Below are 14,322 nucleotides of genomic sequence, written 5' to 3'. Positions count from 1 at the left end.
TGTCATGTACTTTTCTCCCCACAAATTGTTTGAACCTCATATGATTCCAATGCGCTTATGGCGCATACTCTGAGTCAGTGCAGCTGCAGTTGTGTTTTGCTATTTCTCTCTTTCTGTATTCGTTCAATTGTATGAACGACTGTGGGATGGGGTAAGTCTGGTAGATTTTAAAAAGATGTTTTATCACAGTGCAAAGCGTCTGGCTGTATGAAGTCTGAAAGTTGGACAGGGAACTTCGCACTTGTACGCTAAAAAATCAGATTATTTTGTAATTCAAGTTAAATTTCAGAATTTTGATGGGAAATATTTCAATAGGTTATTTTCTGGATGTATGTCGTAAGCAACAGTCTGACAGTAGATTGTGAGATTAAATCATCTTCTGATCTTTCAGTCTTCATACAGCTATTGGACTCTCGAAATAAGGCAGTGAAGTCAATTCTGTATTTCTTTTTTTCAAACTTTCATACCTTATAGCGCAGCCTCTTTTTTAGATGGTAGTATTTGACTATTCAAACTAAATTCATTGTTAATATACATGTCACCCGGTCTTACTACTTACTGAATACCGCGCGAAACAGCGCAAAACAGTGGGGAAAGAGCGCAAAACAGAGGGAAACAGTGTGAAGCGGAAAAAAATTTTGCAATGAGTTCGGGGCACCTTTTTTGAGTTGGAGTACCACGGCAGCAAATTAAAAACACAAACGAACATATGTAGCCAGTAATGCTGTAATGGCAGGTCTGCCCCTGCCGGTGATACATTTTGGGTAGCATAATTTAGAACATTTTCCATATGGATATGGTTGGCTTTAGGGTTAGGTAAAAAGGGACCTCCAGAAGTATGTGCACCAAGATGGCGCACAACCTGAAAATAGTATGTGTGTGTGTAGCGGATTCAGGTTGTGCGACATATTGCTGCACATACTTCTGGAGCACCAAAAAGGTAGATAAAATTTCGCATGATGACCTATAATCCGGTACATAACCTTGTATATATGCCGGAAATAGCGCCATAAAACCATGGCGAAAGGCACCGTGGTTCTTTCGTGGCAGGAGGTGGTAATGACTGCGTCTCCTGTTTTGCGCTGTTTTCCTCTGTTTTGGCTGGTTTCCTTCTGTTTCGCGCTGTTTTCCTATGTTTCGCGCTCTTTGCGGTGTTTCGCGCTGTATTCAGTAAGTAGTAAGACCCCATGTCACCATCTGTATACCATGTAGCCTACACGTTCAGACATTTGCCGACAATGTAACTCATTCATTGCTGCATAGTCAAGTTTATTTTTTCCGAACATAATAACATACGAAATTGAAAAAAAAAAAGATTATCCGTATGCATATAATGCAAAGATACTGTAAGAGTGAACTTAGTAATTCTGTAATTAGACTATTCTAGATCGTTTAAGTCTCTTTTTACACGCTTACACAAATCAGTAAACATATACCCAGTCTGGCCATGTGTGATTAAATTCTGATACAAACTCAAAATGAATGCATTAGATTCAATAGTGAAGAAAGAAAATAGATTATCTCCATTAAGTGACTTTCCATGATTTTTCTGTCTTCATCAAATATAAAATGAAGTCTGAAATGAAATGAGTCTGAAAACTTTATCTTTGATATACGTCACCCTACCAATGGAAATAGTCGTTAGAACCCACAAAAGGCTAGTTCTTTTATTTTTCTGTTTCATGGGGCCCAATACCACATGTCTAATTTTGCATATATTGTGCCACCATATGACTTCCAATCGAAAATTCCTTTAAAACTAAGTCATGCATTCATTATATATGAAGTTTTACCACTTTTCTTTTACTGATGGAATTTTACAATTTCAAGGATAAATTTTACAATTATTGTAAGGTCAGGTCTGAAACAAACAACGTCAGGACCGAAGTATTCCGACCAACGCTCACAAGCATAAAATTATGAAAATGAGCATTGATTCAAAACAGTCGATATACAGGTATTTAATGCCACTAATTTTTGAACAAAAATTAGGCTTAATGTTAAAGATGACCTCTATTGTGCACAGTCCCTTCCTTTTCGTCATATTCTATATTATAATCAAACATAAGATTCAATTTGTGTTGCAATCTAGTAATAACTCTGACAAAATTAGTGTTTTTAACCTTAAAGTTTTGTGTATGAGTGGAATAAACAAAATTGAAAATTTGCGGAGAAAGGTTGTCCAGTTCACTTGTCCAAATCAATGTTTTTGGCAAACTCATTAATAGTTTTATTTTATTATTTATATATTCAAAAGTCATTGAGTAGTTCAAAAATTTCGCCGTATCCTAGATATTAAAGTGCTCATCACATTCATGTGGAATTAATTTCCTCTCACATATTGGTTTCCTGTCACTGTTGACTTGAATTATCCCATTTAAAGTTTCATGTCAATTGCTAACTACTCATATCTCTTCTAAGGATATGAGATATGTATATGTGATTGATTCCCACTTTTATGTCAATCAGTTTCACTACTTCCACTTTTGGCTTTGGTTTGAGATTCTTCTTAGAGCAGAATAAAGAAATGCATTGTTTTGTTACATGGTTTATGTAAGCATGAACTGGTTCTAATTGTGATCAAGAATTACTACCTGATATATATACATATCTTTTATTATACTGACTGTAAAAATATTGAATTACCTGTATAAATAAAGTTTGTATTACTTACCTTAGTTCATTTGGTGTCAGTTCTGATACCAATATGGCAATGCTGAAAAAGGGTATTTTCGAATTAAATCTGCATGTCAAGAATTACCTGTAGAATTTTTATTCATTATTTGGTTAAGGAAATGAGCTTTTCCAAGTTAAATTTGTTTTGAGGATACAGCTATTGTGTTAACATGTCATTATTGAATATCCTGCTGTGAATTCAATGAATATCCTGGTGTTACAAGTTTCCTTCAATAATTTTTATTTGATGTCATGTTGATACTAATCTCATTTGTTCTAGTTGTCCAATTGTATGGCACAGTATAATGATATTGCTTTGTCAGTAACTTAGATCTGTCTATCAAGAGGTTAAATTAAAATAGGTTATGGAATCCCATTGATCTCATTTTGTAATTGGTGACACATATTGGTATGTCATTGTTTTGGTATTTTTACTTAATCTATGCTCTGTTCTTCAAATGTCTCATTAGAGAAACATATTACTTGGAATATAATTATTGTCTGTTCTATTTTGTATTGGAGATTTGCATTGCATACTAATTGAGTGCTAGAATTGACAACAGCATTCGAATGATAGTCTGGGTTTGATTCTGGTGTTACGGGTTTATGGTCTGGTATTTTCTATATAAGGATTGCTGGGTAAATCTAGCTCATCGTGTTGAACTGATTTTTTTTATAAGAAGTATGCCATGTCATAGGTATGATATACCGGTAGCTGTTTTGATCCCATGTTTTTGTATTTCACTAATCAGCGTTTTCAGATCCATCATTTGGTCAAGGTCATCATTTGGGCATAGACATTGGAAAAGTAAGGTTTTATGCTACTTTAATTGATCTACTGTAATAAATTAATATTGTTATTTATATGAGCATAACATTTCAATAGTTCACACATAAAAGTATTGTTTGTAACAGAAGTGTTCATCTTAGTTTCTTTGGTCAATTCAAGTAAAATATGTAAGAAGGTACATTTAGTCTTACTCTTTGTATTTTGTATTTTTTCAAATTAATAAATAATATATTTTGCAATTTTGATATTTTCTTATATACATATATATATAGAGAAATTTGGAATCCTTGTATGAGTGGTGCACAATAAATGCAAGATATTGAAAAAATTAAATACTCGCTATATTTTTCTTTTTAAACATTTCTAGTTTTTTAGAGAAGGAATTATGCACAAGTTTTCAAGAAACAACAACTGTTTAAATATATTTGACCGCACAATGTAATTTATATAGCATTATTACAACAATGACAATACTAACAATATCACAACCCAATAAGGTAGATATCTTGTGTCGTCAATCGTCATCGACATTTATTTACAAAAGCTGAGATGACTAATGATATGATGAGTGACGATGCTATCGAGTGTTTTGTTGTCTTATCCCAACACTTCATACCTGGGTATGTCGAGTGCTTCCCACCTTTTTAGTCATATCTTCACGAAAGTATTCATTACTTACATATGGCTCAATCTTTTAGAATTAAATATGATGAATTTTGAGTCATCTGTTGCTAAAATAGGTTTTTTTTGTAATCTATTTTGAAATTTTTGTAATTGTTACATTGAAGTATTTGTTCCTGCATTTTGACTCTTATGAAAATTTTCAACTGACGTTTGTTGCTTTTTTAAATTTATCTTTATGTAATTTTTGTTGCTAAACTTGCTGATTCTTATCCATAACGATATTTATTCATTCGTGTTCATTCAGTTTTATTTCATATTCATTAGCACGCAGTTTAATACCTTTATACATATTTTGTCGTAATCATGAGATGAATGCATCTTAGCTATATGGAAAATAATAAAAATTTGACAAGTTGAAAAACTAATGCAGGAATTAAATTCTTTAGGAATAGCGGAAATGTCATTGGTATGCAAAATAGAACTTTCAGACCGATGTAAATTGTGTCTAAAGATTTGGCTGCTCGATGTTTAGTTTTAAATAAATAAAGCTTGTGATTTTTGATTAAAAATCTCTGTTAAAAAAATAATGAACCAAGTTAGTCTAACGTTATTAAATACTACTAAAAAGTTATTTTTTTACTCCATATCATCGCTTCATCATATTACCTATCTCGTAACGTATTATTAAAAGTCGAATGCTGGGTGTTTTAACAGCCCAGTCAGTCATAATGTTATCTAAATTTTTATTTGCTTTGTCAGGAAACTAGGAATAGATATTCTGTTATGTAGAATAATATTTGCATAGCAATGATTGTGAAAAGAGCAAATATGCTCACCTGGTGCTTCGTGTTATTCATGATTTCTGGAGCCGTAAGTCTTGAAGCCTCGGATTCGTGCATTGAGGTGAAACTATTTTATGAAGGTAAGGGATTTGGACAAATTGTTCCCAACAAGGCAATACCGACAAAGGATGGCAGTATTTGCGGAGGAAATTACACATGTTGTAATTCTGCAATGGAAGATCGTCTCAGTGTTGAAAGTACTGTTGAGTTCAACAGGAATGTTAGAGAAAAGACTGAAACAATAACAAATATGCTGAATGCCAAGCATGAGCAATTTGACAAGTTTTTTCATGAATTGATTGGATCGGCTAAAACTTCTCTCCATGTTTTGTTCGAGGAAACATATGGGGATATTTATATGGAAAATTCAGAGGTTTTTGCGAAGTTTTTTGATGATTTAAAATTATATTATGAAGGAGGTGTTGTGGATTTCACTGACATCTTTGATAGTTTCTTCATCACACTCATGCAACAAGTCTTCAAATTAATGAATCCAAGTTTCGATCTCAATGAGAATTATATGCAATGCATGGGAGATAACCTCAATGTGATACGACCATTTGCCGACCTTCCCCAAAAACTTTCCAATCAGATTCAGCGATCATTTATTGCTGCTAGGACTTTTGTTCAAGCATTAAAGACAGGTGAACGTGTTTCACAAAGTGTTTCAAAAATTTATCCCACTACACATTGTGCAAAGTTAATCACAAAAATAATGAGTTGTTCAAAATGTAATGGTTTGGTCACCGTTAAGCCTTGCAAGAATGCTTGTTTAAATATTCTACAAGGTTGTTTGTGTAATTATGACAAGGAATTCAACATGGCCTGGAACAAGTATCTTGATACTTCGATGACTGTTCTTGATCGCTTGGTAGGTCCATTTGATATTGAATCGGTTCTCTCACCCATCGATGTAAAGATTTCAGAAGCAGTAATGATGTTGCAAGAAAATAAAAAGGTTATTTCTGAATCGGTTTTTCAACAATGTGGTCAACCCCCAAGTTCAAATATGTCATTTGACCTGTCTGGTTTATCTAACATGAAATTCGGAAATATGCGGCTTGGTATGGGAGCACCAGAAAATAATATGAATCCACTAAGTACTGGTGACTTTGACTTCACTGGTTTTTATGGCAACATGCAAACTAATGCAGATAGTGATTCTATTAACGGAGATCCCAAAGTGGGAGATGACAATTTCGATCTGATGGGATTATCAAATCTGAAGTTCGATACTGACATAGATTCAAGCATTTCACAGCCAAGATCTGGCAAGCCTCGACGTGGAAAAAGATCCACAGAAACTAAAGAGAGAAAGAAAAATAAGAAAAGGAAAAGGTCGCGAAAACGCAGAAAGAATAAGCGCCGTAAACATCGAGTCAGGGATATAACTATTTCAAAACAACGACAAGCGTATGGAAAATTCTTCCAAAAAATGAACGAACCTAGTCGCTTGTCAAATCTTGTCAATGAAATGAGGACTGCTCAGAAAAGTGCTGAAGATTTCTGGAAAAATTTACCAGCAACCATATGCGAAGAGAATTCAGAGCTTGTTGCACAGCATGATTGTTGGGATGGGGATACTGTGTCAAGTGAAAACTTAGCAGATGGTAATGCCACTGCTCGACTATGCAATAGCGAGATTTACGGAGATTCTGCTAAAGTTCCTGACATTGTTGTACGTCAGCAAATCGTTAATCTGAGAGAAGTCACGGCAAAATTATGGCACGCACATCGGGGCATCGATCCAGCTTTTGTAGATCTCGAGCTACCAACTGGGAATGTTGGTCTTGATATGGCTGATTATTCAGGCGACGGATCTGCTGATGAATCAAATGGTAATGAGAAACCCAAAATTGATGAGTCTGAAAATGCTTCAACCCCAAAGAAAACAAAAAATAAAAAGATGAAGGATCTTGAAGAACGTGAGATCAAACTAATAAGACATGCACTTGGCAAAAAAATATCGTTACGAGCGACTCTGAAAGATATCAAATCTCGTGTTATGAAGCATCCTCAGTTGCAACCAGAAACTCCAGATTTTACAGAGGTAGATCTGGGAAGTTTTGGAAATTTGAATAGATCAGAGCAACAGATTCTGTTGGAAATTTTTGAAATACCGCACGGTTCTAAAAATACTGCTGTTTCATCTACAGCCGGTAGAGCAACAGATAAACCTGTCACTACGACATCAGCAGCATCCACTGTCACAATTTCACTTACAGTATTGTGTACCTTGTCTCATTTCTTTTACAGAATGGGTGAACAAACAATTTAGTGTCTTTTTCTTTTATGTTTTATCTATTCATTTGAATAGAACATACAAGAAAAAGAGACTAGTAGTACGGAAACTATATTAAAAATAAAGCAAAACATCGCCGAACATATTCCAAATATTACCAGAAACCAAATCACTTCTCTCATCTATTTTTTGAAACCAATGCTATGGAGTTGAAAAAATTCAGATCAGACTTCTGATCTTTAATTATTCTTTTTGGAATACAAATAAGGCACATGCAGGAGGATGGACTTCATTTTCCCTGGTAACTTGGAGTTGAATGAGATGACTTGAAGTTGATCATAAAGGGATTTTTGGGATATATTTGAATACTTTTATTATATGTGCCATGAACTTCTTCAATATTTCATCAACTGCTTGAAGCAGTTTTAATAATATATCAATCTTACCCAAGACATTGGTATACTACCTTTGTATTCTTATTTCATTTTTTGAAAATCTTAGGGTCCATCATGTTCCTTATTAAACGGCTTATTATTAAGCTAAACATGTCATTCAGTCTGGAAATAATTATGATGATTTTTTTCAAAAACTTTTCCATGTGCTAATGGTACAATGTTATCTACCTATAACCACACACTGAGAAATCTAATCATGTGTGCAAGATATAACTACATGCTGTATAGTTTTATTGTTTATCGAATTGAAATAATCATTCATTACAATGACTTTGTAGATATCTTTTTCATATGCCACAGTATTTTAAATAATAATCAATGAGATATGGTACATTTTTATTTCTTTCTGTAATTTTTATTCCTTTTCTCATTTTCCTCGTTTTGAAATTCATTTCATGAACAAGCAAATCATGTGCTATTAGTTGAAAAAATTTTGTAATTGATAGAAAGTTGATTGTGTTTCATTTTGAAGCCTGTTTAGCTTAAGCCTTTGGTGGACTATAATATTTACTGCTGAGTTATTTTATGCACCCGAAGGTTGTTTTTTGAATCAAACCATTGTTAATTTATACTCACACATGATTCATGTCAATACAGTTGACAGTTATGAGATGCTAACCTCAGGTTTTTTTGATGTGACTTAATTTGGGTGTCATTATCCTAAAACGTTGATATGAAATTTGCTTTGCAATTCGTTTGGAATATTCTGAATTGTTGTATTTTGCATACATAGGATGATAAATATTAAATTTTGCGCCATAAAATTGATGTTAAGATTTGATTACAGGAACAATAATACTCTTTCAAGTAGCATTAATTTCAGATGATTTTTTTTCATCGCTCACTTTTTGGATATTCCTATTATTATACACAGTCAGTGTTTTAAGATAGTAAATATCATTGTTTACATTCATCCAAATATGGAAATTTCATTATGGATTTGGTATTTATACTTTTTAGTGTTTTTTGAATAACATGGCCACAAAAATTGTTTATACCAAAATTTCGGCCATGTGTAACCTGCTTTTACTTGCCTGTTGTGCAACAATGATATTGTGGTATTTGGCGATACTTCCCACTTCAGAAATCACAAAGAAATTTAAGCTCTATCAACCATGGGTTATGACTGAATAATTTTCAGAAGGGATTCAGTTGAAGAACATGCTTAGTTGAGCATAGCAACTTCCCGCTATGTTTTCTTTTAAAATAACAAGGTGCAGACCATGTCGTGTTCTAAGAGCTAATGGAAGTCTACTTTTAATTAAAATTTGGATATCTTGACTTTATCCTGAACAAAGGAGACTACTCAGAAAGTTTTCCTGTTTGCTTACAGTGGTTTTTTGCAGGATTACATCATATGCCAATGGCTTATTCAGTAAGGAAATAAGCAATTCGAATTTTAATAATTCAACGACCATGTATTTTAAGTCAGTTTATTTGAAATTTCCCAATTTTACATATGTTAAAAAAAATCTGTGGAAATTCTTGCATTTTCAGAAAGCCCCCACGGTATTCTGTGATGTGTAAGCCAATTTATGTCAATTTTATATTCTTAGTTGCTATACATTTATTTAGTCACACATTATCAACCAGAATGAGAAAATAAACAGTCATAAAGACATTTTTCGTACACATGAAATAAATAATATGAGTGTAAAAATTATTCAGCATTGTTCTTTCAAAAATTAAAATTGTTTCAGAGATGGTAGTCGTAAAGATTTTTTTCTATTTGATTTAAAGTGTGTCAATCGAATTATTTCATTATTTCCACTGAACAATTTTTCTTTATTTTGGTCTTCAATTGGAATTGGATTTATTTGTTGTGATGCAATACATTTTAAGGGCTAATGAAACTGTTTTCTATACAACGTTTGTATTGTATTTTAATCCCATTACCAATGGAGTATTTATTGGTGCTTTATTCTTGTCATCCCTTACTTCACTCAATTAGTAATTATTGTCTGGTCTCTGGCTAACTTCAGCTTGACCGTCAAAATTAAGCTCTAAAACTGATACCAGTAAGACATTGATAAAAGGATGTTTTCAAATTTCAATATTAACTGTATTTTTCTACACCTCATGCCTTGTCACAATGTCTGCCTATTAGTATTTTTATTCTGTTCTCTTATTATGAACTTATCTATTGTGTTATTTTGCCTCTGTGTGATTTCTTAAGCATTATTCTCTAAACTCATGCAGCATACCGATCTTGTATATGGTTCACTGTATGTAAAACACGAAAGATTTCATCTTCTCAATAACTTTTGATACCCGAGTTAAAAACTTTCCATTCTACAGTAAATATCGCATTGCCTATTTACTTAAATTGGTAGCAATTTTGAACTTCATATATCAACTTTCTCCACAAATAATGGTGCTGTAATTTTTTTTATTTCAATTTTAGTGCCTTTCATATATTCTCTGTGTATTATACTATTATTATGTTTTCACTAATAATTATTTCCTATTAATATAGATTTGTTGTACTAATCCTATTTTTTGCCGTTGCTTGTTCTTTTCTACCTGTTTTATAATTGATTCAAGTGTACTCCAGGCTACGCTTTTATTGAATTTTTGAACCTCAATTGTACCCTTTTCATGTATATCTATCTATCTTTTGTATATCATTTAATTCAACAGCGTATATTGCAAGAAAAATACCACAAGCGCCATTTTGAGTTAAACAACTCACTCCAAATATGTTTTTAGGTCTGGGATTGCTAGTTGTCAAAACTTAGCAAAATTCGAATGAAGTTGAAGTAGCTAGTTGTATTTTTGTTGTAATATATATATAGCCTGGTTGCCAAAATAAATGAACATAAAATTCTGAATGTAGTTTTGTTTATATGTACCAATAGTACTGGGCAGAATTGTGATGGTTCGCGACTTGACCTAGAGTACGTTTTCCCCCAGAGATAAAACTTTTGATTTACTAATTTCCTGTACTTACAGTTAACCCGACCCCAAATCAACTTAATCATAGCCAAGTGGTGTTTTGCCGAACCGACTGATGTGCGTCCTCGTCGCTGGCGGGCTCACAAAGTTGGGTGATTCGCTTACCTAAACGCCATCGTTGCACAGTGCAAATTACTGGTAATCGCGAGAAACGCATGTGTGGTAAATGGAAGATCCCGCACAACAAACAGGCTCGCCTCCGTTGGCTGAAGACTTCTTAAAATAATTCTGTGAGAGCGTTTCTGTGTAAGTTTACCATATCCATGCGCTTCTTTTATCAGAATTTAGTTTCGTGAAAAGCGGATTATGGATATGATTCACATATTTACTAAGTCGACGCGGGGATGGTTATGTGCGAAAGGATTGCTGGACTCTTCGCCGCCGTAGGATGGTTCACGTAACCGCTGGTTTGTGACGGCTTCCTCCACCATTAAGTCCATGCTTCCGAAAACAAATAACTAACTAATCCCATATTCGACATGGAATGGTAACCGGACGAAAGGCCGTGGTTCGCCATATGGTTAAGCCCTTTTATCGGCTTTTGTATAATGATGTAATATGACGCTTACTCGTGCCTTTCGCTCCGAACAAGGTCAGATAAAAGCGTCGATATCTAATAATATATTAGGATTGGCTATTTCCATACCATACGAATACGGATTGCCATGCGAAACAGTTCCGGTTTTGGCATGTTTTCCGCCGTCCCGGGGATAGACTTGAATGTCCCGGTTTTGCAGTATGACAGTTATAAATAACTTTCTATTTGATACTATTACCATTTTTTTAACGGGGGCAGCCGATTTACCGCTGATTTGCAACTCACTTCACTAATTTAGATTGAGAGAAAAATTGTTGTGTCATAGCGATAATATGAACCATGCGTTAGGTTAATTTAACATCCAACTGTACTGTCGTTGAATCATCAAAACGCTGAAAACAAAGTGAAAGATTTCTAATAAGTTGAACGATTTCTATTATTTGAAGCAAACACCAATAGGGGATAATTTAATAGGACTACAGCTAATTCTGATGTCCGTAATCTACCCACAATGGTATGGAAAACGTTCAAATTATTACTATGCCCCTGGAATCGAACCAAGGTTGGCTTGTCTAATCGGCGCCGTCCCGTTTTTTGCTTCGGGAATATGGTAAGCCTATCTATATGTAAAAATTAGAGTCTAGTAGATTATAATAGCTATAAAGTTTATATATATATTTTTCAACGTCCAGAACTCTGGATTTTACATGGTGAGAAATAATAAAGCGATATGTATATTAGTCGGATAGTTGACCGAATAGTATTTAGAATTACATGTAAGGTTGATAAAATTTAAATCACATGCCGAACATAATACACGTGTTTATTCCAATGCGTATTTAGATTACCAAAAGTATCTGATATGAAATCCAGGGGATTTTTATCACAAACTGAAGAGAGCAATATAAAGCATAGGTGCCAAAGTTTTTTTTATATCCAGTATCTCTTCATAAACAGCTAAAGCAGAGACTACTTGCAAATTTGACTATTTTAAAAAGCGTGTCTTTGTTATCTGTCAGCAACATACGACACAGCTATCCTTAAAAAGCATTACTGACAGGGCAAAAAGTCAGGTATAAAACATTAATTTTGTTGAGTCAGAAAGTAACACAGAAAAAGAAGTTTTGAGCTAAAGTTAAGAATTTCTAAAAATACATTTGGAGGGATTCTTTTTTCAGAACTCTTTGAGTGCGCTACGCAAGCAATGTTAGTACCTCAATCAAATGCTGATATTGAAAAAATTATTTGTGCATTGAACTATGCAAAAACAAACTAATAAACAGCATGAAGACAGATTTACTGAATGCAATACTCGTTATTATTGAATTAACCCAAATCCGATAAAAAACAATGTTACCCATATTATAAGTAACCTGTTTCGGTTTCAAAAGATTGGGAACAGCAGGAAAATATAAAAATCCCTCTAAAGAAACTTTAACAACAACATCGATATATACCGTTATAAAACGAACAGATTTCTACTAAATTGATTCAATCCAGATATCAGTCAAATATGGTGGGCTGGCAAAGAATTGAAGATAGCAATAAAGATAAGTATAGGCAAAACCGTTCAAATACTTTAGACTCTAGAGCCCAGTGATGTTCAAATACAGTTTTTACTGTTTCAATTAGGAATCAGGGAGCGTACAGGCAAAAATTTTTGATATTTTTGTGTTATCTCCTAATTACTGAAATAGACTTGTAAAATGGCCTTGCTCTTGACTGCCCCATATAAGTTTTCACGTGTCACAACTTCATATTGTAACGCCACTGAAGCATTGGCATGTATATAGGCAACCAGTTCTACGTTACGTATATACCAATAATTTCGTGAAATGGTTACTTCGCCTAAATTTTCCTGCGTTCTGAATTCTTGATTTTATATTATTGATGTGTAGTTTCGTCCGGTGGCTAACGGAGCAACAACGGTAATATTGGTGATGTCAGAAGCGAAAACTATAATTGATAGTTTTGACCAAAATGATCCAGTAATGGATTCATGCGCTAAATGCTGACAGAGTAAAAGATGGCGGGAATGTTGTAAAGAATAGTATCATAAGAGCGTAGCAAGCCAAAAATTTGAGAGGGAGGGTTAAAAAACTTATTTTTTCATGAATGTCTACTTATTTGTACTACGGCCGCAGGTTGTGCACCGTTGTACTAGACTCTAAATTTTACATATAGATAGGCTTACCATATTCCCGAAGCAAAAAAACGAGACGGCGCCGATTAGACAAGCCAACCATGGTTCGATTCTAGGGGCATAGTAATAATTTGAACGTTTTCCATACCATTGTGGGTAGATTACGGACATCAAAATTAGCTGTAGTCCTATTAATATATCCCCTATTGGTTTTTGCTTCAAATAATGGAAATCGTTCAACTTATTAGTTTTCAACTTATTTTTTTTTAATACGACGCTCACCAGCGTTTTTCGCTCTAAACAAGGCCAGGTACAAGCGGCCACTGATATCAAGCAATATTTTGAATAACCTCTTCACAGACTTAATCTGCCAGTATCAACTCGCAAAATGGAGCGGTGAGAAATTCTCGGTCCCTCTCAATGTTTCATAATTTCTTATATACATGGCAGGCCATATGTGTCTTTTACGGTGACCTCGTTTAGCCTTCTATAGTCAACGCAGAACCTCCACCTGCCATCTTTTCTGAAGAAAAGCACGATCGAGCATTACTTGTGGGATACCAACTGATTCAAAACTACCTGCATTTCCTCAATTTATTCAAATAAATCACAACATGACTGCTGCTGTTTTTAGAATTCCCACTCAGGTTCGTCGTAAACATTTTAGGGTGTCGCAATAATCGGTTTGCGGGCCTTTAAAGCGCTACTACTGCCCTTGCCAATTCCTCAAATGACTCGGACTCTGGATAACAAAGGTGCCTGTTCATATCAACATCTAAACCTTCCAGAAATACTGAACGTAGCAACGCAACAAACACATTTTGGGCTAAACCAGAAAACACTTTAACCGCCAGGCGTTTCAGTTCTTCCCCGGATTGGGCACAGGATTTATTTACTGTATTAATAAACACGAAGGCAAAACGCTCTGCGGATTTTTCTTCGTGCAAATGCGCTTTTAAGTGCAAAAAAAATAGCATAAGGCTAAGTAACAATTTGGACATGCTAACACGACTGGAATCAAACAAGGACCGCTATCAAGTTTATAGGGTGTGGGCAT

General features: G+C 34.3%; 1 protein-coding gene across 1 annotated transcript; it reads left to right on the top strand.

Annotated features, from left to right (window-relative positions):
* Positions 1–4,828: 4,828 nt before the first annotated feature.
* LOC120346900 (glypican-6-like) lies at positions 4,829–10,460 on the top strand. Its single transcript, XM_039416688.2, has one exon. It carries the CDS (start codon positions 4,898–4,900, stop codon positions 7,208–7,210), a length of 2,313 nt encoding a protein of 770 aa, XP_039272622.2. The 5' UTR covers positions 4,829–4,897; the 3' UTR covers positions 7,211–10,460.
* Positions 10,461–14,322: the final 3,862 nt, after the last annotated feature.

The sequence above is a fragment of the Styela clava genome, chromosome 11, assembly GCF_964204865.1.
Source record: "Styela clava chromosome 11, kaStyClav1.hap1.2, whole genome shotgun sequence".
NCBI classification, from domain to species: domain Eukaryota; kingdom Metazoa; phylum Chordata; class Ascidiacea; order Stolidobranchia; family Styelidae; genus Styela; species Styela clava.
The sequence above is the reverse complement of the archived record's forward strand: the minus strand, read 5'-3'. Positions and strand labels throughout refer to the sequence as shown.

Excerpts from the sequence above, each read along its gene's own strand:
- LOC120346900 (XM_039416688.2), top strand. The coding sequence starts at position 4,898 with ATGATTGTGAAAAGAGCAAATATGCTCACCTGGTGCTTCGTGTTATTC.